The 24,823-nt window shown below is 37.0% G+C and overlaps 1 protein-coding gene across 1 annotated transcript; it reads left to right on the forward strand.

Annotated features, from left to right (window-relative positions):
* Positions 1 to 602: 602 nt before the first annotated feature.
* On the forward strand, positions 603 to 16,191 carry scn2b (sodium channel, voltage-gated, type II, beta). Its single transcript, XM_044119153.1, has 6 exons — positions 603 to 896; positions 7,829 to 7,989; positions 8,082 to 8,298; positions 10,001 to 10,193; positions 11,177 to 11,233; positions 11,401 to 16,191. The coding sequence occupies exons 1-5, from the start codon at positions 821 to 823 to the stop codon at positions 11,187 to 11,189; spliced, it is 660 nt and encodes a 219-aa protein (XP_043975088.1). The 5' UTR covers positions 603 to 820; the 3' UTR covers positions 11,190 to 11,233; positions 11,401 to 16,191.
* The last annotated feature ends 8,632 nt before the right edge of the window (positions 16,192 to 24,823 follow it).

The following is a 24,823-nucleotide window of genomic DNA, read 5'->3' on the forward strand; positions in this document are numbered from 1 at the left end:
CTGAACTCTGATATTCTGAAAATGACATGATCTGAAAATTATATTTTGAAATTTTTATGATATTGATTTTATGCTTCTGATATGTTAATTCATTATTAATTTTAATTGGAGAACATATATGGATATATTTCTAAACATACCCACAGATGTGTGTGATTTTGCTACGCTCTTCTTCTGTGTTGTGTAATGCAAAAACTCACTATTACACTATTGCCACAAAAAAATTTCTCAGAAAAATATTTTGTTTTATTAAGCATATCTGTTCAAAATTTGTAAGGCAGCCACCTTGCTGTTCGTTTAGCATGTCAGAACAGAATGCAAATACTATTAAGAGGCAAAATATTATTATGTGACATTTAATTCATTATTTTTGTTTTACTGTGAAGAAAATTTAAATTTCTGCTTAAAGACCAGATACATTCTGTCACACAGAGTTCCAGAAAAGTCAAGGGAAAAACATAACATTACAATAACATAAATGATTTTTCTTATTTTAAGTTGTGTGGTGTAGAAACCCGCAAACAATTTCTCAAAAAAAATAAATAAATAAAATAAAATGTATTTCCAACCTCCAGGAGGAGACATTCTCCATCTTAACTTCTGCTATCGCTTCTGTTCCCCATCAGGTAACGGACCGACAACCATAAGATCAACCGTTCCAAGGCTACAGACACTGCCAGCCATGTTCTGCCTCGAAAAATAAATTACTGTTTTTTTTTTTTAGCATTTAAACGCGCATACCAAGATCATTCTTGGGGGGTATATTTAGTTTTTATTTTTTCCAATCACATAGCAGGATTTTAAGGGGAAGGATAATAAAATGTCTTCGCCCGAGCAGGAGATGAGGTCTGGCGTTCAGCTGGTAAGCGCGCTGCTGCTGCTGCTCTCGCTCTCTGGTAAGACGCAAAAACAGAAAAAGCATTTCACATCCCGACGCCGATAATTAGCGGATCAATCAGTCAATACAATAGCGTGATCATTGTTTTTTTTTTCCCCTGATATTTGAGTGTGTGTTTCATTAGAAGGCTATGTGGAGACAACACATAGATAGATGGATGGGGTGGGGGTAAATGCAACATAAGACAATGTAACCGAATGAAGCCATTTTTTTTTAAATTAACCCATTAGGCCAAACATTAAAACCCACTTTCCCCTCCATTTCTCAACTGAGCTGATTTCTGACCCTAATCAAGGTCCATTTGCATAAATCACATCTTTATTTAGTCTTGCAGTTGCACCCCGTTTAAATGCAATTGTGACGCACAGCATGGAAAAACATACGTGTGTAATGTTTTTTTCTAACATAACTGAAACTGAATCCAGTGCTGATGCATAGAAACACATAATGGGATGAAGCAACGCAACAACACACTTGCTGTGTGTTATTACTCTGCATGTTTAGTCAGGGCCAGACCATGGTTGAATGGGGCCACACACACACATTTTGCTAGGGAGCCCACAGTAGATAAGACTACTACTAAGCACAAAATGATCACTTTGTATGCACAGAATTAATATATAAAAATGAGAGAAATCAACAATAAATCCTTTAAATTGACTGCATGTCAGTTAGTTTGCATTAGGCAGATTACAAGTTCCAATCTTACACTTTGTAATTTTCCTATGCTTGCTGCCGCCAATTTGAGCAGTTTGACAGGTTTCTTTTCTACTAAAGGTTATTACTGACTTTTCTGTTCAGTCTGTCCTTCACTTCCTGATTGACATCAGGACTGCCATCTTCTACAACTTGAAAAAGGCCTTCTTAATTTTATGATGTCCATGGCAGAAATAAGAGAAAACATTAAGGAAAGCATTTTCTAACTTGACAAAAAGTTATACCCTGTAACAACTACAGGTCTCATGTTACCTGAAGATGTGGCATAATCTTCAGGTACAATGTATGTTGTATTCTAATCGCTCAGACTTATTTAGCCCCTTAAATCCAGCTTCTCACTTTTTATATAATCCAGTGGTAAAAGATTTTCCATAAAACAGATTGCTGTGATGGCTATGGAGAAATCTGTTCTTCCACCTCTGTTTGGCTCCACTGAAAATGTCAGTTTCCTGCATAGATGATCCCTAAAGAAAATATGCTCACTGCAAACTTTTTTCTGTGAAACCAATACGCCATTACTCATGCATTCTGCAAATTTATATTGAAAAGATCATTCTTTGACTTATATTACAAGCCTGGCTGGCCATCAGGCTTTTAGTACACTGGGGGAAACCTTGGCTTTAACTTACCTACAGTATGTACCCTCACATTTATGACCATTTCAAGTCTGGTTTCCGTCTCCCTTATCTGTCCTCATAAAAATCAACAATCTCCTGCTGGCAGCTGTGGTCTACCTTCTATTATCATCCTCTTGGATCTGAGTGTGACCTTGGATACAATCCTTCTCCACAGATTATTTTCAATTGGCGTTGCTTGCATGCTTTTTGACTAGTTTAATTCCTAGCTCTCCAGCTACACTCCATTCAACTGAAGTTCTTTTGTTCCCATCCTTCCCCTGTCCCAACTGGTGTGCCCCAGGGATCGATCCTGGGACCACTAGTCTTTATCAATCTTCCTTTTGACAATTCTGCATAACAGTGAAATAAACGTTAAGCTTCCAGACAATATTAGAATAGAAATATCAACCCATTGTGGTAGATACCAGCGAGAGAAAGCTCTGCTCCCAAATTCTGGAATTCTCTCCCTCCAGACAATATTGATACTCTGTTCAAATCCAAACGCAAACCTATCTAAGAGTGCTTGCTCACTGTGATTGCCTGTTCCTGTGCAACTGTTTATGTTTAGTGTTTTAATTTGTTTCCTGTTATTCGGCTTGTCCTGAAGTGCTTGAGTGCTTTAAACACACTTCTAAATCTATTACTTTTACTCTGCTTTGGGAAACATAATTTAGCTGAAGAAAACAATGCAGTTAGGCAATTCAATCTAATGTTTTAAGGAATACCCAGTGAGTTTACAGCCTCATGCACAACCCAAGGCAGCTATCATTCAACAAGCTATGTTTATTCATCTTCAATGAATGAACACATCGCTTTAATTATTCAAGGTATTTCTTAATAATTCTGTCTACGTATTTCAATAACATAATTCAAACAACATCAATTTTTTTAGTATTGCCTGCAGTCAAAAATCAAAGTGGCTGATGGCAAAACTGTTGGATGAATTTGTTTTTCATGGTCATCATCTAAACTTTGCTTAGCAACTGCAGAGTCACACTTCCTCAGACAATGCACTAGAGGGCAGCAGCACAAAGACATTGGCACAGTCAATAGCTATTCATAACAGCAAGTCACACAACATATTTTCACATCATTGGGAACTATGCACTTTTCAAATGTCATGCAAGTATTTTTGTAGTTGCTATTCATCATAGCTATTTATTTTTTGCAGGACGTAGGAACTTATACCTGAAATTGGAAATTAGAGGACAGTTGGAAGATGTCTACAGCAGAGGGGATTTTGCATGATGCAGGAAGTACATGGTGTAACTTGTGGAGATATATTTAAAAACAAAACAAAGAATTTGCTTCCTGTAGTTACTCATATCACATTTAAAAAAAACAACAACTTAAACGCCAGGCAAACAGAAAGTACTCCCCCATACTCACTTGTACTGTGTGTATTCTGTGGATGTACACTGTCTACATAAAGTTTCATAGTAAAGCATTTTGTTTGAATACATTTCTCTTGACAAATTTCTTCATTTCCCACAATCCCACTAAGTTTAATAATCTAGGTGAGTGTTTGGCCCCATTTCTTCTTGACCAGGGCAGCCACTGAACATTTGTCAGTGCAGCACCGAGTGGCAGTCACACTACTCATTCACTGGTTGCAATGACTCTCAACATTTTCAGCTCAGTGTTCCATACAAAACATTTCGATGTGAACACTATTTCTTGCTGAGCAGTCTCTTTGTGCAAGTCAGTGTGTCACCAAGTATGCATCCGCTGTCAAGCAAATTAAAAAAATAATCTCTGTGCAGATGTGTCCGGTGGGTGCCCGCTTTGAGTCCAGCTGGTCTGCCTGGAGTACACACAGACCTCTGAAGAGTGAAGTATGACTGAATATGTTGGGGGCAACGTGAAACTGCTAGTATGCATTTTGCACAATAGGTTATTGCTAGATAACCAAAGAGTGAGTGAGTTAGTTGATGGCACCAATCCTTCTTAGCTGGGCTATGAGAAGTTGAGTGGCTAAAGGCTTTCACATAACTATATCCCCCAGAATGCTGTGCGGTTCTTAATCGGAGTTCAGTCAAGTTATAAAAATGAAGTTAAGGAGTGGCTTGTTTTAAACTCCTAGTCTTTAAGTACAATGCAGTACAATAAGTAATATTTTAAACTATGGAAAAAATACATAAAAACAACTTTTTGTTTAAAAAAAAGTAGGATGTTACAGTTAAATTATGTCAGACAACTTGAGTACTATAGAATTAAACACAATGGGTTCATATTTCATCAGAATAGTTTTGTTCTGTCCTCATATGTCACTGCTACTGATGAAAATACAGGTGGAGTGATCTATTCTGTCTCTGCATACTTTACCGCAACCTGTCCAGTATCTGCAAATATCACAAAGTGATGACGCACCAATTTGAACCAATATATTTGCTTCAAATATGCCAGCCAGCTGTTTGTGCAGACTATTTGTCATCACTTCAGAGGCATAACACCTGCAGGTTGTGTTCAAACCTCTTTTCCACGTTTATTCTCACAGAAAACAGAAAAAGTGTACAGTTAAAACCACAGGGTTACTTACATCAAATAAAAAGACACAAGCACCTTCTTTTCTCACTATCTGAAGTTAAATATGACCAAACTACTCTGGTTTGATGTGAATGAGAATATACAATTAGGTAAACTTTAATTATTTTATTTGCTGGAGTAGAACGTTGTGGATTAATGAACATTTTGAGCAACAAATGTAAATGCATCCAATTACAGTCTTTTTCTTGGAGTAATGTGTTCTTCCTTGCTGACTGGTCTTTCAGGCCACGTCAGGAAGAGACACATTTCACTGTGGATAATGACGCTGTCTCATCAGCTTCAGCCAGGATCTTCACAAGGTCTTTGACTTTCGTTCTGGGGTTGATTTGCATATTTCAATCTGAAACACATTCACCCCTGGGTCACAGAAGCTGACTCCTTACGGAGAAATATTACTCCTTATGGGGCAATATTATGTTTAGACCTCCTGATCATGTCTATCGTTTTTTATCATTGTTTGAACAGATGAATCATTGATCATCTAGAAATTGTTCCCAAGGATGAACCAGACTAGTGCAGCTCCACAGTTTTCTTCCTCATGTTGTTGTTTGATGTCTTTTTAATTTCCTACTATGTCAAAAGCAGTTTGTTTGAGATGTGACTTTAAAGGACATTCAGAGGTATGCCTCCATTTTATTAGTTAACTTCCATAGTCATGACGTCTTCAATTGATTGCTTAAAAATATATTTTTATCATTCTGTATGCAAACTTCTGATTTTGAAACCTTTGAGAAATAAACCTCTGATGTTGTCATTCTCTCATTATTGTGGCATTTAGCAAATCTAAATAATTTTGATAATTCTAACTTACCAAAAAACAACAAATGTTTGGGGCGATTTAACTTCATAAAGGGAAGAAAAAAAAGGTTTATGTGTCTTTTTATTTGATTTTTATATGTATCCTTTCAGTTTCAACTGTAAGCGCCAGCCTGAAATGGCTTCAAAGAGGCTGATTAGAAAAATCCAGGGGTTAACCCTCTTCATAATTTGAAGCATACAGAGGTCTGTGAATTTCGCTGGAAGTGAACATCACTTCAAATGACTGAGTTGAATGGAGGTAGACTGTTGTTGAGCAGCAGTTTCTAGCTTCCCACTTCATTTAGGCTCCTGTGTCCTTGTACCAAAATGTGCAGAAGCACCCCGAGGCGGTCTTTTTCTGACCTTTTCCAATTATGATGCATAAAGAAGAACCAACTCAAAATATGCTCTATCAAATGAAAAAAACAAAACAAAACAAGACAAAAAAAGCCCCCATCATTATTAGTGTAATCCCTTACTATAAAAATCCTTATGTGAAAGGGGAAAAAAACCAACATGTTACAGACTTGTCTTCTGATACAACTGAACATTTTAGAAATGCATAAGCTAAAGAAATGCAGGGAGTTCTAGAAAGTTCAGATGTTGATGGAGTGAGAGGGCTAAGGGCTTTAGAAAGCTTTCAGGATGGAGGTGAGACGAGGAAAGGAAGGTGGACAAAGATGGGGAGAATAAAAAGGGAGAGGCAGAGGGAGGGAGGAGCCACATGAGGGGGCCTCACTGCAGTATTTCATGTTAGGAAGTCTCTGCATTTGCCTCCCTTTTTTACTAGCCACATGACTGCTGAGTCAGCAGGAGTCTGAACCGAAAGGTTTCTCATGCTGTATAGCCGAGCTAAACTGACTGTAACAAGGGCACATATGTTTGCAGCACTTGACTTTGTGCGGTGCTCTGACAGAGGTGTTTGCTTTAATGCATCACTGTGAGGTGTGTGTACATGTAGGCTTGTTTGCAAAGATGACATTGACATAGCACATCTAGAGAGGTGAGCTCACTGCTGATGATGCAGATCTAGAGGGTAAACTATATGCATGTGTGTTTGTGTGTTAGAGTCCTCTAAAGTGCCCTGACCCATCACGTATGAATATGTGTGCATGTGTAAACTCTATATACTTTGAGTAGGTGGAGATGGGCGGTGGGGGGGGGGGGGTTGTCTGACTGTGTGGTGCAGAGATGCAGGCTTATGAGTGGTGCAGCAGCTGTGGGAAGGGAGCCAGAAACACTCGACTGCAGAGGAGAGATTGGTGCAGAGTCCCATCGCACACAAACAACACAGCTGAGAGAACATGGGCTGGAGTGAGGTGGGGGTTGTGAGGAGGTCTGTGATGAGACAAAAGGCTTTCAATAGAGGAACAAACTTGTACAACTAACAATAATCTCAATTACTGTTTGTAATTACTTCTATTATCACAGGTAATCTTGAATTGGCAATGCTGAGGTTTGAGTCACATAAAATATCTTGGATATCATTACTTAATAAATAACGATTTATAAATGACATCATCTTTCTTTCTGTTCGAGTGTGCTTGGGGTTTTCCTGAACACTTAAGTTGGGAAGTTTTTTAATCCCCAGAGACTGTTTTGTATTTGTATTTATTCACAAAGATGAACCATGCTTCTGAAGCTCCACACTATATGTGTGAAGATTCATATTGATCCAGAAGACCTAATCTCTTCATCTTGTCCTGGTTTGAAAGATATTTAACACTTGACTCATGATGATGATGTGACGAAAAATAAAATGTATCCTACTTACCACCTATGCTTGACCATTCCTTGAATCTGAAGAGTAAAAGGAAGAAAACAATTACTTCACTTTTGCTAGATTGTGAAAAAGCACCAAAGACAGTCAGTCATTCTTTCTTTAAGTCAGATTTTGCCAGTAAAAATATCGACTAAGGCTTTTCTGCAATAAATTTGTACTATATGTTCTTTACATTCTGGCTTCCAGTTCCATTCTAACATACTCCACCTTCATCTGAATGCATTTGTGGGCCTGTCTGCCATCCACCTCACAGCGTACCTGTCCTCACACCTGATGGCTGATGGGCAGTATCCTGCAAGGTCACTGTTCTGCAGAACTGGCCAACCAGGCCCAACTCAACATAAGCTTTACGTTATGATGGCTGAACTATGGGTTTAAAATCAGAATCGGCATTTTTAAAAAGGCCACTAGTTTAAAAAAATATTTTACTCTTATTTGAATCATAAATGTCATTTGTTTTTAAAATAGGTTGTTCGAGCATGGACGTACTAGTGTCCAGTTACATCAATGCACTCAATGGAACAACTGTCACAATCCCCTGCACCTTCACTTCCTGCTACAAGATTGACCGGACCAAGTTTGCTATGAATTGGACTTACCAAGAGACCCTAAACAATACAGAGGAGAAGGTGAGCTACCAAATCCTTAAATACATTAATACCAAGAATACTCGCCTTCAAAGCATAAACCTGGATTTAAGCCACACTTTCTTTTCCCTTAGTTCATGACTTATGATAAGAATAAAGGAATGCAACCAGTACCTTCAAACCGGTTTGGAGACAGGGTTGTGTTTTCTGGCAACCTGGAGAAGAATGACTTATCGATCACGCTACAGGATGTTCAACTGGAGGACGAGGGGCTTTACAACTGTTATGTGAGGAACCCCCCAGATCGCATCCAAGGACATGGTGTCATTAACTTCAATGTTGTCACAGAACGTAAGATGTGACGTAACATTCTTCTGTAAATACATAAAGCATAACCCTGTACAACTGTTTTCTTACTTTTCAGCCAATGACATGAAACAACATGGGCAGTGGTTTGTATCTCCAACCATCACTCCTTGATGTAGACAATTATTGAGCCTAAGTGACAATAATAAAACATCTTGCCTCTCTCTATGGTTTTTATCCATATATGGTGACTATATGTAATAATTAGAGGAAAAAATGCTCTTAAAATTAATTTCTAAAATTAATTTTGTTTACACATATGACCTTTACACTTCTAACTTTGTTCATCTTAAAACCTAGGTTATAAACTATGGCTCTGCAGGACATACGTTTGTGGTTTATGCAATAATTGTTTGTACATTGCAAGAGTGGCAAAACTGCATTTTTAGAAAATGTCAAACCTAAAAAAAAATTATTTACTTTCTGAGGTATTTCATTTGTACAGTGCTTTGAAAAAATATGTACCCTTTCAAAGATTTTTTTCTAGGTTTACATTTCAATATCAAACAAACATAATAAGACTAAGTACACAAAGCAGTTTATGATTGATGGACTCTTTGAGGGACAGAAGCTATCCAAACTAACCTGACCTGTGCCTTCCTGTTATTGTCAAATAAATTTCATAGGACTTATCCAAGTCTTGTTACTGGAATTAAGATTTAATTCAAACAGATCCTGCTTAAGTGATTTGAAGTGAAATAAAAGATTCCAAAAAGCAACACATCTCCCAATATATGACAATGTGAGCTTACATCTATCAAACTGGGAAGAGTTGTAATGATATTTCTGAGGCTGTGGAACGCCAGCAAACCACATTTAGAAACATTATCCAGAAATGAAGAAAATCTGGAACAATGGTTATCTTTAAGAAGAATGACTGGCCTACAAAAATGACCACTTCAGAGTGCATCAAGAACTAACCAATGAATGACACCAAACTCACAGGTCTACCCCTGGATGGCTGTAAAAAATGAGGCTCTAGAATGGCCTTGCTTTGATAGAGTTGCTTTGGCATATTCTTAAACAAGCTGTTTTTTCTTGTAAACAACCAGCTTGTTTATGCTAGTTGTCAATTTAGGATGAAGTAGCAATTGCTGTTGATCAGCTTGGTTTGGATATTTTTTAATAGAAATTACCATATGCATATTGATTATGTCATATGGCTTTTTTTTTTTTTATAAAACATTTAATTATGATTGAAAGCTAAAGCTGACAAAATCATTAAGGAGCCAATACTTTTCCACTGGACTGCAAGTTTTCAAACGCGTCTGTTTTGTACAGAAGCGTTTGAAAACAGCGTCTGTTTTGTACAGAAGCGTTTGAAAACAGCGTCTGTTTTGTACGCTGCAGACTGGTACAAAACATTACATTTTTCATGACATAATAATTTTCATATGTATACATGTAATTCAAGTAACGCTAGTGTGAATGTCTGTGTCTGTTTTCCTGGAGAGTTGAGATCTACTTGTGATGAGTCAGCTTTTTACTTATTAATGACTAACAAGAAGGTGAACTCTGTGCATCACTCCTGCTCTTCCACACACATACACACACAACCCACATTATATACAGGCTAACTCAACAGCACTTTCTTTCCACTTGTTTAATCAGAGCTTTTAGCGAGCGCTGCTCTTGACTCCATTCTTTGTCTGCAAGAAAAGTTAACTCTCTCCTCTCCTCCTCTCAGTTCCCCCTCCAAGAGATTCAACCATTGCTGTTGCTATTGGGGCATCAGTGGGGGGAGCTTTAGCTCTGCTAATCCTTTCAATGGTGGTGGTGAAATGTCTTCGCCGACATCGGAAGCAAGAACTGATTTCAGAGGAAAAGATGGAAGAGGAGGGAAAGCTCGAGCCTGAAGCTGTTGCAGAGGAGGGAACCAAGTAAGAAATCGGAACATAAAATTCCTAATTTAAAAACTGAAGCAGCTTCATTGTCAAAGAAGAAGCTTTTAATCCATCAAATCTGTTAGTGCCATAATCAAATCTACTGTGGTTCAGCAGCACCTGCTCTATGTGGATTTGCTACTTAAAAAAATGTAATTCAGCTCTATGCACTGTAAGTCAGGACATCCATTAGTTCTACTGTATATCAGATTAGATATAGAAGCTTAAAGGGGAAGTATTATGTACTCTCCAGGCACAAAGTGCTATTTTATAGCAAACCATGTACCTATGCTTCCTTTAGTTGTTATAGAAATGCTGTATATATTTCATAAAACGTGAAAAAACATTTGACTTTGCACTTTAACTCACTTTCCTTGTAAAGTGACAATGTTAAAAGTTGAATGCAGAATTAAACATTTTGTATAACACAGTAGCCCTACATTCTTTCCAAACACAACCAAACAAAAACACTGAAAGTCAGGTTTAGTTAGCCTCCATGTTGCTTGTGAACAACTTCTCAGCTATAGTTTGCAATCATTGCAAATGTAATCTTATCATGTTGAGTTGACGGTGGCAACTCAACATGTAGTAGTGGTGTTTAAATAGGAGAGTTGCTGGTCCAATTTAAGCTTATCCCTCTGCCATTTGTTGATGTGCAACCTGGATATATCTGTGTATGACTGTTTAATACATTTGAATGACTGTTGCTCAAGGGTCTGATTGATCCGTATGTCTAAAAAAAGTACAAAACAAATTTAATCAATTTATGTAGGCACTTTTTAACCAAATTTTGCAACTGTGTAAACAAAAAGTGATGTTATATTGTTCTTAAAAATTAACAGCAGAGCTTGGGTCTGGAAATAATTTGTATACTTTAACTTTTCCAAAACTTTCCTAAGTTTAACACTTTGGAAAGCACCAAAAACAAAACAGTTTACTGCTGAAATGTCATGTTTTCCTTTTCTTTTCCTTTATTTCAGATTACCACAGTAGTCCGAACCTGTCTCTAGATCTTCGACTTTCTGCTCCTCATTTTGGTAAATAGATGTAATAAATATTTCAAGATTAGTTTTTTTTTGTTGAGCAGTAACTTATTTTTCGTAATTTGAGTTTTATCTTGAGGTTTGTGCATGCCGACATTGTATATATATGAATTGGTCTCTAAAATCATAATGTTGTTTTTCCTCTCTTTTTTTAATTTCAGAGCTGTGCACCACCTCCTTCAGAAACTATAGTAACCACTGCTTGAGTCATATCACTGGCCAAACCTATTTGCATGTGTCAGTCTTTGTGTGCCACCTGCACAAAAGAGAGAAAATCTTGTGTGTGTAAGGCCTGAATGTATTGATGTACATGTACATATTCATCAACGGAATGGCTGTTTTTAGCTTTCTTGCTTTAATCATGGACTAAAATCTCCTGAATTAGTTTATTTATACAATAATAGTGCATTTCCTGATATTTCCACAACCTCTTTCCCACCATTGTCAGGTCAAATGTGGATAAGTTATAATTTACAACTCAGATTTCAACATTGCGATATTTTTGCTCTTCCTTTGATTTTTCCTGCCTACACTACAGTAGTCTGGGAATGTTAAATTGTACAGCAGAAATACATTTTGGTATTTCATTCCCAAATTAGCTAAATTAGATATACAAACTTCAAATCACTAGATGGTCCCAATATGATCTCTGGTATAAGTGGTACAGTTATTAGTGTACCACTTATAACTGCATCAACAGTTATTAGTGGTACACATAAATCACCTTGGCTAATTTGAGTCAAATTCAAGAAAATAATGTTTAAGGACTCAAAGCTGGTTAAAAGTTACTAGAATGCAATAACACAGACATAACATATCGTTTGGCTAAAAAAATGACAATGTATATATTTATTTATTGTTCTTTATTTTATAGTTCTCAAAGTTTACAGCAGAGTCTGAGGCATTACGTCGAAAGGTTCAGGATAGATCAAGCCAAATGAAGAAAACCAAGGTTTATTTTAATCCAGAAGCACTGCTGTTCAGATAAGGCAAAATTCACAAGTACTTCAGAACAAAAAAAATAAAAATAAAAAAAATAGAGGTTTACAAAGCAGGCTAAAAGATTATTGGTGGTAAAAATGGCACTTTATATTATCATAAACTGTTTTCAACCGCAAATTTTAGATCTTATTGCAATTTTAAGGAGAACAATGAAAAACATCAAAAGCTGTAATCTAACCAATGTCTGGTGATAGGCTTATGAAGGCAAAATGTTGATATTTTGAATTTACATAATATAAGCCCAAGGGATCCTACTTTGTGCTCAGCTAAGCTTTTTTCAGTTCATGTCTAGTCATAGCTAATGCAGTTAGCGTTAGTATTGCTGACCGGCTGTAATAACAGCCGGTCAGCAGCTGCTTGACAGCTCAGCCAAACTATTTTTTTGTGCCAGTAATGTCTACTTAATGTCTGAGCCAGAGATTATTCTCGAACATTCCAACAGTTGTGAACTTTTGACAAATCGGATGCCTTTATTCATTTGGCGTTTTTAGAGGAGACAATTTGTTGTCACTGTGGGAAAAGCACAAATACAGCTAATCACATTTGTAATAGCGCCGATTTAATCAAGTTAATGATTATGGTACGCTCTTTGCACTCTCACCTTTATCTTTGAGTCTTTAAATTGTTTAGGTGAAATAGACTTCTTACCTTTTTTAGATATTTAAAAACTAGAAATAATTTAAAGAGTACAGAAAAACTGTCTTATAAAGGAGCTTTGAAGGTGGCATTTTAATAATGTTACTACAGTCAGCGGGAAAGCTAGAAGCAATCATAGGAAGAGACAAAAATTTTTTGGACCTGTATGCACACTGTCTTCTTTCATTGTCAGTTTTTATTAATTGCCTTTGTTAATGTTCATTGAGAGGTTAGTGATATATTGACTTTTTTTATGTAATAAGTGACCTGGTTAATATTATGTGAGTTGTGGTTCAGAGCACTTTATCAGATTTAATACAAACAGCAAAACAATGTCTATGATATTTCTGGTGAAGATTATTATTAGTTATTATTTTATATTATTACATCATGGCCTAAACCCACCATACCCTTAAAGTTATGGTAATTCTTTTATAAAAGGAGATGTAGATCTGGACAAATGTGTTGCCTGCCTTGTAAAGTTTTATATGAAGTCTAGAAGAAAATGAGCTTTTCCTGCAGGAAAATGACCTTGCACTGACAAAAACAACCTCTATTTTGAATACATGGATGCAGTGAGGGAAATATTATAGGATTATTCCCATAGTAGGAAATAGAGTTAAGTTATTAATACTAATTGCAAATTTAGATATGAACTTTATTTATCATACTAAATGAAAGAAGGCTCTCTCTCAAAATATAACAAAACAGTCTAAAAGATGATTCCTATAAATACTGACCATGCGTTTTGACAGGCATTTTGACTATTTATTTTTAGTAATGAACTTCAAGTTATCACTGTAATCTTGAGCTCCCTTTAATACCAGATTTAAATTGAATCTCTGACTGAGCCACTCTGAAACATTAACGTTCAGGCAGAAGAAATGTTGGTAAAATTATTGCTTCTCTTCAACTAACTCTACCCCACAGATGTTCTTTGGGATTTAGATTATGATATCTGTGGAAGAAAGATTATTTTGTGTACAGTAAATTATTTCTGTGCTTTGTGAGACCCAATGGGAACCAATTTTTAACTTTCTGATCGAGTCCAAAAGATTCTTATTAAAGTATTTTGGTATTTCAATAAGTTCAGAAGAGAAATGGGCCAACTGCATGTCAGATCCTCTACTGTATTTGAGTGTGAACAGAGTTATTTGTATTTTTTGTTTAATGACAAAGAGCCATTGTTGTCGAAAGGTTTGATTTCGGTCTCTTGAATTTAGCCAATTGGAAACATTAACATCTGTGATTAAAAAGTATTTTTTTCCAGCACTCAATTAGCATGAGCATAGTGTCTGACTTTCTGTGTACTAGTGATTTTGTCAAAAACAACGATTTATCTCCTTTCATATAAATGACTAAAATTAAAGAGATGACTTTTACAAACCTTTCTATGACAGATGCTACTGCAGCAAAAGATACTTTTATTTTAGACCTTTTTGCAGAACTTTACAAGAATTCCTTAGAAAACACACATTTGTATGTGACGAAACTGATTTTACACAGTTATTTAAAGAACAAAATAACTTTAGAATATAAACTTACTACCGGTATACTATTACCTGGAGGTTTACTGGATTGAACAGCCACATTGTCATTTCACTCAAAATTATTCTAATTTGTTCTTCCAGGAATGAGAAATATGTTGTCAGATGAAGTGAAATATTCAAAACCAGATTACTTTTTTTTTTCTGCCAGCCAGAAACATATCCAACAAAAAAACTTAAATTGCGCCCACAATCATGTTTCATAATGGTGTTAATAAATGTCCTAAAATTTTATAAAGGTCATGAAATAAAGACACATAAAGAACGGTTATTTAGTAATAATGCATATCAGGGACCCATAAGATCTTAGTACTAGCAGTGGTAATTTTACAAAACAATACCAAATGATGCACAACAAAATGTTTTACATTCTGTTGATTAACTGACTGGAAGAGCACACAGTGTAGTGCTAATAAACCTGCTTATCTGTGAGATTTAATTATCCACCAAAGCTAGTAAAATTAATTGTTTTGGCAGCTGAAGCATGCACATTTTAAAGCACTACCATAAATGCATGTCACATTCCACATATCAAGAGAAACATCTAATATGACGATAACAACATTTCTTTTTGATATAAAAACACATAGTGATGTGAGTCACAGCATGTTTGCTTCAGCAGTCAGTAGTGCAGTTTATCACTCTGTAAATTTCTTATTTATTTTTTTGACATGCATTAGCTGCACATAGAATTTTGTGTCAGTAACTTATGTGCACTTTATTGTGATTAGTTTGCCTCTTGTAACTGTTACCTATGAAACTGAATATATTTGAAAATATTTTAAAAAATCCTATGAGCTATATTGTTTATTGCCAAGTGGAGTTTATTTTTAAAGACTGAAATAAAATGAGTTTCATTGCAAAAAATCAGGAAAGTATAAAATACTTGTGAAGTTCAGCTGGTAATAAGATATGGCACGACAATGTGAGCCAGGGGAAACTGGATTTGCAAAAGTGCAAATAGTTTAATTAGTCCTTGATTGATAGATTCTAAATGTTTTTATTGCCAAGCCGCTCCTCTAAGTATAGAAATAAAGACAAGTAGTTTAATAGCTGGTTCACCCAGTTATTATATTTAGTGACTTAATGTAATATCGACTGTTGTTCCAGTCATCACCTTGGAACTATGTATGTGGTATGTTGTTGATGTCACTTGCTTATTAGCTGAAGCTCAGTGATTTCTTGTTTCTCTTGGGGTGAGATGAAGTTTGGAGTTTAATAATAAATCATTTAGGAGCTGTTTTTTTAGAGGAAGAGAACACACTTTTCCATGGAGAGAAAATCTAGGAGTGCAATACAAACAAACAACAGAACTGTACACAATAAAAAAGAACAACTTTCTTTCCCCCCTATTTTTATGTGAAAACAATAGTAGAAAAGGTTGGGAAAAGTGGGTTGAACCTTTCTATTTAAATTTGCACATTATGATATAACATTGATACAGTCATAATTACATGCAGTTTTCAAAGACCTCTAATTAGCATTAGACAACTGAGCTGTTAGCAGTCAGCACAGACCTTTGATTTGTTGACTTGTTGAATAGTTTCTGCAGAGTTGTTTTAGTAGGAAAAAATCCAATTTGCGTAAGCTTGAGGACTTTGCTTTCTGTGTATCCACGCATGTTCTGTAGATCAAGACGGGATGGCAGAATATTATGTGGAGTAAAAGAATGTCTGTATTGGCTGTATGATGTCATATACCACACTATTTATGATGGGATGTCTTGTATTTCCATGCAGAAAGAAATAAAAAAATTAAGAAAAAATATTATTACTACAATAAAATTTTTTGGTTTTGTATTATTGTATCTCACCTCTGGCAATGAATTTCCACAAACTATTTTTTTTTTTTCACTTTGAATGTTACTTGACACCAAGATAATGCCTGACCTGTGCTGCTTCTAAACAAGTCCCATCACATAATATAATTAGAATGAAGATTAAAAAGCATTCCTTTGATCATGTATTGTTACAAACACACCACTAGTTTCTCATGATACTCATGAGGCTCAGCATTAAGCTAACTATCCTGGCCATTAACTTTCTGTGCAATTCCACAAAAAAACAAAAGCAAAACACATTCTTGCTTCCAGCACAGTCTGGGCTTTCTCCCATTGACTTTGATTGTCTTCAGAAGATGTTTTTTATTTGGCCAATCAGCTAAAAGAAAGAGAAGTTGTGAATGATGACGTTGATTTTGTAGTGGGCCTGTAGTTTTAGCAATGGTAGTGAAGGAATTGAACGAAGCCGTTCAGTCCGTGTTGGCCACACTTCAATATATTGACTTAACATTAGCTGAAGCTTGGCTCTTTTCTATTTACAGTGGAGGATGGTTGTTTACAGTGCAAAGAATTTTCGGTAAGTTTGTTTTTGTTGAAATGGCACATTACATGCGTCACCGGCAAACATTAGCTATTGGGTAAAATGTAAAACTTCAATAGAGCCCACGCCTCCAGGAAACAGTCCTTTCTCTATAGTCAAGAGCCTAGACCCTCTGAACAGAGCAAATAGTGCAGGGGCTGATTTTTACCAGACTAAACTAACCAATTTTTAACATTGCATAAAAACTTGCTATCTGGTTGCGAATAAGACACAATATGGTTGGTGTTTGCACGGTATTGGTAAGACTTTTAATGGTGCATCAATAGTTACATTAATAGTTTTCTATCTATTCTAAGGAGGAACAAAGCAGTCGGTGAGGTTGGGAAGATTTATTTTTGTGCTGGTAGTTTATCAAACTCAGAGGTTCAGTGAGTAGAGTTGTGAGGCAACAGTGGCCTGTTGTCTATGATCTGTACCCAAAACACACCAGCATTGATTGGTGATATAATAATTATAGGGGGAGTCACTATGCTGACCTCATATGAATATTACAACCTTTTTACAACCAAAGCAATGACAACACTCCAAAAACATTGCAGTGCCAAGAAAAAGCATTTGACTCCTTACATTATTTGTATGTTGTTGTTTTGTTGTTTTTTGTTTTTTTTTTGTCAAAGCTGACTCTTAAATAGATTGAGTACATTTCCTTATATAGCCAATACAAACACTTTGTATTGCTGCTGAAAATGTGCTATATAAATAAAATTACCGTACCTTAACCTTTATCTAGATTTCCTATTTATTTCAATTCAGTATATTTGGACAGCACCAGTTCCCAACAGATGTAAGATACTGTATAAAAAACTTATTTGTATTTTCCTATTTATCCTAGATATCAGATTGCAGTACACTCAATTACTTAAAGTAGTTTAAACTTTAAGGAAAACCAGCAGATTGCATCAAGCCATTAATGTGCAGTGTTTTTCCTCCTGAACAAGCACAGAGCAACAGCAGAAAATCAGTTGCGTTGAGTCGCTGACTTAACAGTAACTCTTCATACTGAGCATGCATGTGGCGACAGTGGAGAGAAAAAAAAACTGATCTTTAACAGGAAAAAACTCCAGCTTCAAACCTCCATTCTCATTTCCTTTAATAAGGAGAAAATGTTCATCCTGGGCTTGTGAAAACATAGAATTATCCCCTTTGCTAAATAACAAAATAACTTTTTTTGGTTCAGTATAACTGGTGACAAGGTCTGGTTACGACCAGACATGTAGAATAAAAGAAAATCACTTAAATAGAATCTTTGGAAATATGAAACAGTAGTAAAACTTCATAGGAATGACTAGTCTACCAAAATTACACCAACAGCACGTTGATGACTCAGCCACACAATCTCAAAAACTCCACAATATCTAAAGACCAGTAGTTCTCACTTGCCTAAGTTATAGTCAATGCTTATGAGTTTGCTCATTAAAAAACCCAAATTCAAAGAGGTCAACAATGTGAGTGAAAAGTACTCAGATGAATAAAAGGCATGGTTATAAAATCAATAATCACTAGGCAACTTTGGAGTCCTGCTGGGTGTGAACTTTTGTGTATAGTGTTCATAATCTAACAGTAAGAAAGAGAGTGGGCAAAAATTACATCTACATTACAGATTAAAAAGACAACAAAGAGAACATTTTGAAGTGACCTAGTCAAGGCAGATTGCAAAATAAATCATCATTTGAAAACTAATTGTATTAACTCTGATTATCTTCATTTGATGTTAAAAATTGCCTGCTGATCGAGAGCTTGAAACCAGCAGTAAAACAGAAATGTGTAAGGGGGCATGTACTTTTTCAGGACACTATGCTATCAGCATGATATAAGACTACTGGGGTCAAGGACAAACCACAAAACACGTAAGCAGAAGACAATCCTCTCTGCCAAAGCCTCAAGAAGAAAACAATTTTAAGGTTTTGCTGATTAAACAAATAACAATAATAGAAAAGTTAGCTGTGACTTACATATTGCATCAGTCTAAATGCTACAGACTGGACCAACAGCACAGGTGCACAAGAAAAGTAGGACAGTCCACAGAGATCAGTTTGATGAAGAGAGTGCAGAAAAAAAAAATAAAACCTAAGCATGAATTTGAAGCGACCAACATGAATTATGCACATGAAGAAAAGATGCCATACTTCACAAGAAAATACAGTGTTTTAGCTGAATTATGAAATAAAATAAGATAAAAGACAAAAGTGGGTGAATTTCCATCTCCTATCAGCCTTTGTCTGAACATGTAGACACCCTGCAATATAATACATTGACATCCTTTTGCCAAAAGCTTTTGAGTACAAGGTAAATTGCAAACATTTTTAAATAAGTTCAAGTCTGCAGATTTTTCTCATACGTCAGCACAAACATTGAGCACTTTACAACTCCTACTTCCAAAGTAGGTTTTGGTGTGTACTAACCATTAAACTTCAGATCTGCTCTAAATGTTGGACAGGACTCACCTCTGGTTGTTGTTTCCCATCGGCAGACAGACAAAACGACAGATACAAACACAAAAGCAACACAGGACTGTGGTACAAAAAAAAGAGATACAAAAAACGAACAACTGCCAATATGATTATTGACACTGAAAAAAATTAAATGAGGTAAAAAAAAAAAAGTCTTAAGAAATACATAGAGTGACAGACCGATCGTCCCAGAGAACTAAAAGAAGAACAAATGAAAGACAGGGAAAAGAGGCCCACCCTACTTGTTCTGAGATGCGTTGTGAAATCTGCTAACTCACCGGTTGGCGTTAAGAGAAAGAGACAGAGGGAAGGGGGGAGGAGATGGCGAAGGTCGAAGTGTGGGGTGATGTGAAGGTTAATCAAGGAGGTGGAGATGGTGAGAAATGAAGGTATGAGGGGAAAGAAAGGAAAGTGCTGCAACTCTCTGAGCAAGTAGCTGTATACGGGCCAGCTCATCTGGTCGGCTTCACTGCAGCATTTCGCTGCTTTGGCCGTCCCAGAAACAGCTCCTCGACTCTCTACATCTCTCCGCCTCTAAACTCACCTCCCTCCTCTTCCTCCTGTCATCTCTCCTCCCCTGGCTCTAGTTGCCTCCATCCCCCCCCCCCCCCCCCTGCACTACATGCTGCCCTGTCCACCCTTCTTTTTTTTCTTGTACCCATTCTGTCTTTACCCTGAACTCTTATTTTCCCCATCTTACTCATATCCTCCACTCTTGATCTTTTAATGATTTTCTCCCATCACTTAACATCCTTTTATACATAGGCTCCAAGGTCACCCTGTCAAGAGACAGGTGTTCACAGGCGACTGAGTGTGTGTCAGCATGAATATGCAAAAACAAATGCTCACTCATTATTATGTGCAAGCATTTCACTGTCTTTCTGTTTATTATACCAAGTTTTAGTATAATATAGTATGTTTAGTTTCACCTTGTGTCTGCAAAATTGGCTGTAAGCCGCAAAAGGTAGTAAAGCATTCATGTCAGCATCTATCACTGCACTCCAAATACGCTTGAACTTGAAAATGACATTAAACTCCAAGAGATAGATTACCTGACAACTTACAGATGTGTGAGCTCAGAAGGTCATGCTTCCTTGGGAAAAAAGCAAAGATGAAAGTGCCTTGAAAAAGTATTAGCCTAGCCATTGGCTTTCTACCTATCAGCATGATAGGTAGGATTTCAATCTTCCTTCTAAGCACAGTCTACACTTCTCCCATTAATTTGGATTCTTTTGGTAGAATTTCAACCAGGCCAATCAGCAAACAGAAGTTGAAGTTGCGAACAATGACGTCAACTTTCTATGCTCTTTTAGAATGGTAGTCTGCCTGCAGATTTAGCACTGGAGAAAGTCAAGCAAGGTATTCAGTCCGTGTTGGCCGCGCCGCGCCTCCAAATATTAAATTAACATTAATGGCTGCCTTGTTGAGCTTGGCACTTCTGCCTTCGCAATGAGGGATGGTTTTTTTACAGTGCAGGCAATTTCAGGTTACTTCATAGCACCGAATTGGCGCATAGGTACCTGACGGGCAAACGTTAGAGAGTGGAGAATGTAGAATTGTTTCTCAATAGCCGAGATTTCAAATCCTCTGTACGAAGCAAAGCACAGAAAAAAAAGTTGATTTTTACCAGGTTGCCAAAGTATTAATAACCCCTGAATTCTTTTACATTTTGTCCCTGCCAAAACTTTAACATGTTACACAAACAGAGCATTGTCTTTAGGTATTTTGCTTAAAGAAGCAAAAGAAAATGGATGTATTTCTGATGGAAGGGAAGGTGATATCATTTCATGTAATCCAGTGAAATAATGGGGCTCTTTGGTAGGTTTGCAGTTTTACCATACTCTTTGCATTTTCTGATGATGAATTGACAGTTTTCTGTGTTATTTTTAGATTTTGGAATATCATTTGCAATCTAATCCTGCCAGCCATCTGCTCCCTGTTAAATATAAATATATAACTGTTGCAAGTGTCATCAGCTCTATAAAGTCAGAGGTTTGTTAATTTGAAAAAATACCATTGCTATATTTGTTTGTTCTTGACTATATCTCATATGGGCTTTACTTTGTTGATGGGTATTGAAGTTTCTTTGAATTGAGGTCAGGCTATGGACCTCCCATCATAGACTGGTCAAACCTGGACTAGTTTGTTTTACAATAAAAAACTAATTATTCAAACCTTGTTTGATTCAAACCTTGTTTGAGATTTTTGCACAATGACTCAAGGATGCAAACCAAACAGTTTTTTTTATTTTTTTATTGCGTGTCTTTTGATGAGAAAATAAGACAGCAATGGATAGCATGCTCCAATGAAAGGACTTTGCAGTGAAAACTTTCTACAAGGTAACGTACATATACTTAATTATAAGTAAACTTAGTAAGATGCAATCAAACATTGCATTATGGTGAAGTTACGCATATAATCATTGGTATCCCCGGTGAAAATGCCCCACCATAATGTAACCTTCCATATGAAAAACTGGTAAGCATGTAGTCTATTATACTGTTACATCTCCGATGTAAATAAAAACACTGTTTATGACATGGTGGTATAAATCGTGTGATGTGGTCAAATCAACAAACTCATCAGGAGGGAGTGGGTATGGGTCGGTTTCTAAGCTTGGTATTACCAACTTTTGTTAATAGGTCTGTTTATGAGCCCCAGCTAGATTCTTTTCTGCATCTTGCAAGAGAACAGGAGGTCACCTGGGCTCTGTCCGCTTTTTTTGAGAAGTTTATTAATGGAAAAATTAGCACCGTTCCTCATTGTGGTTTTTTAAAACATTTGGTGTAATGGTTATGTACCGTGAATGTTGTGGGGAGAATAACTTGAATTACCACACAGGACTATCAGTTCCCTTTTTCCTTGCCCATACATGGAGGATTTTTGCAAAATACCTTTTGAAAAAACCCCAAAAGATTCAAAATTTCCACACCAAATAGGGTGAAAAAAAAAGACTTTCTGGGATTAGTTTAAGAAAGCCAATTTTGAGATTATTTTTATATATCACAAAAATGACCAGTAAAACGGTACAAAACAAAATTTGCTTATTCACGTCTCTTGTTCGCTGGTTGGGCTGGTAGAAATTTTGCTGGAGGACTCCAAACATCAAGATTATTAAGATTTGAATCAAGCGGGATAGTGCGAGAAGGCAGTGACAGAGGGAAAGGCCACTATTTGAAAAGGAAAATGAAATGATCGATTCCAGTTGGAAAATTCATATAGAGACAAAGACTCTAACCTTTGAAGATATCTTGTGCATCCTGCTGAAACAAAATTTAAAGTATTTGGCCATTGTGGTTGTCAATGCATTTGAAGGAAAAAGAGGGAAACTTGCAAGCCTTAGGTCACCATCCTAACTGTAAAGTACAGGCAAGGCAGCATCATGTTGTGTGAATGTTTTACAACAAAAGACACTGGTTCTCCACACAAATAGATGGTAACACAAGGAAAGAACAACATATGGAAATACTGATGTTGGAATAATCAGATATTTTTTTTCAGTATTCTTTTCTTCAAATTTGGAAAGTCTTATTATTTGGCAAGCTGTATGTTTGGGGTAACCTTTACCAAGATTTTCATGGTCGGCTTGGATTGCAATCTATTTCTTTTGACAGAATTGGGAAACTAATTTGACAGTATGTTTATAGTCAATGTATTTGGAAGACCCTTTTCTGCCCAACCATTAACATCCTGGCTGATGTCTTCAGATTTAGCTTAGAAAACAGAAATAAGTTCAGTATCCCCAACTTACCTAAAGCAGGAAAAGTTTTGCCTGATTCAGTGTAAAGCAATGAGTAAAAAAGTTTTGTGTCTGCGTTGACAGTACATGTTAGTTCCAGATCTCAACTGTATTTGCTTCAGGTTTTCCTTCATTTTGTGAGTAAACCCTCTTACCAACTTCCAGTTAAATTTTACTTTTGATTCAAACTTGCTTTAAAGTCACTAAGTTGCTCATGCTGTGGACCTTTCCATAGTAAATGGAAAGGTTTAGCTTCATCGGCCTACTTACATGAACGACTCTGGAAGGTTAATGACATTAAATCTTGTGGCCAATTCTAGAGATCTGAGGGGGAGGTAAGGTCGTGTAAATGTCAGATACTCTGACCAGATATGCTTACATTTTCTTTTTCACAGTAAATGTTTCACATTGATTGTCAGTGATTAAAAAAAAAATTAAACAATCTCTTTAGCAAAGATGTGATTTGAAAGTCTCTAACTGTTGCCATGTTATTCAGATACATTTTAAGAATAGCTGTTGGTGATAATGGTGATTGTAGATCCATAGTTACATAGTGATACACTGATTACACAAACATGAAACTACATGGATTTATATTTGTAAAATTAAATTAACTATTTGCTGGTAAATTCTATCTGGTGCCATCTTTAGCAGGGACTCCTTAGGCCAATTTGAGACATAAGTAAAAAATTAGATGAAGATCAAATGAAAACTGCATGCTGACACTGAAAGAATCAGTGCTGTGCTGTCTACCAATTATGAAAGTAAAACATACAACTGAAGAGAGAAAAGAGAAACTGGAGATAAAACTTGAGTTGTTTGAGAAAATGCCAGGGGACAAAATCAGAGCTAGCCAATGAATTATCCTGCCAACATCGGAGTACAGTAGTAGTGTGAAATGGGAGAATCATGCAGGTGTAGCCATGAGTTAAGTGTCCAGCTGAAAGACTGGCTTGTTTTAAGGGAAAAGCACCCAGGTCACGTCCCACGGTGAGACCTGATTCAGCCTTACTCTGCAGGATGCGTACATGTGTGTGTCTCCATGTGGCAGCAGACGTCACCCCCTCACTCACACCGATTACTGTGTCCCCCCCCTCTCTCTCTCTCTCTCTCTCGCTTTCTCCTCACCTCCATCTCTGCAGTAGCTATCTCTCTCTCTCTTGCTCATTTCTCTCTGTGCCGGGTTTCCGTGCACTTTCTGCTTTCCTACCCTCGCTGCTGGCTGGCTCTGCTCCAGCATCCCTCTGTGCCTCATGCGTGCTCTCCTCCACCCGTCCTGCAGCTTATGTTTCCCCCAGTGAGGTTTGCTGGCCAGGCTGCTTCTCTAGCTGTTGCTGCTGCTGGAGCAGAGGGGGCTACTTGATACTGCACTGTTAAGGCGCCGCTGCCGCTGCTCTGCCTCACGTCTCATCTCTGCCTGTTCCCTCACAGTGTGATTTCTTGGATTTTCAGTCTTCCCGAACAGCGGCAGAGGACAGAGAGGAGGGAGGGGAACAGAAAGAGTATCCTTGTTGTACTACTGCATTGTCCCGCCTGTCTTTTTCTTTTCCCTGGCTGCTGGAGAACAACTGGACAGAGGAGAGCTCTTCTCTTCAGTGCTTCCCATCTCTGCTCATTCCTGGGACAGGGTGCAGGGGAGGAGGAAAGAAGGAGGGTCTGAGTCCAGAGTCTTGCTCTTAGCTGCACAGCTCAGTGTCCCACTTTGTTCTAGAGGCACATAAGTCCAACACAAAACCTGTCACTGGTGGACAACAAAGCATCTTGTCAAGGACATACACTGTGGGCTTACAGAGGAACAGACGGGACCACAGACAGACAGACAGACAGAC

This window comes from Gambusia affinis, linkage group LG06, assembly GCF_019740435.1.
Source record: "Gambusia affinis linkage group LG06, SWU_Gaff_1.0, whole genome shotgun sequence".
Lineage (NCBI taxonomy): Eukaryota > Metazoa > Chordata > Actinopteri > Cyprinodontiformes > Poeciliidae > Gambusia > Gambusia affinis.

Coding starts and splice junctions, on each gene's coding strand:
- scn2b (XM_044119153.1), top strand. CDS start 821: ATGTCTTCGCCCGAGCAGGAGATGAGGTCTGGCGTTCAGCTGGTAAGC. Junction 897..7,828: donor GCTGCTGCTCTCGCTCTCTG/GTAAGACGCAAA, acceptor TTTTTAAAATAG/GTTGTTCGAGCATGGACGTA. Junction 7,990..8,081: donor TAAACAATACAGAGGAGAAG/GTGAGCTACCAA, acceptor CTTTTCCCTTAG/TTCATGACTTATGATAAGAA.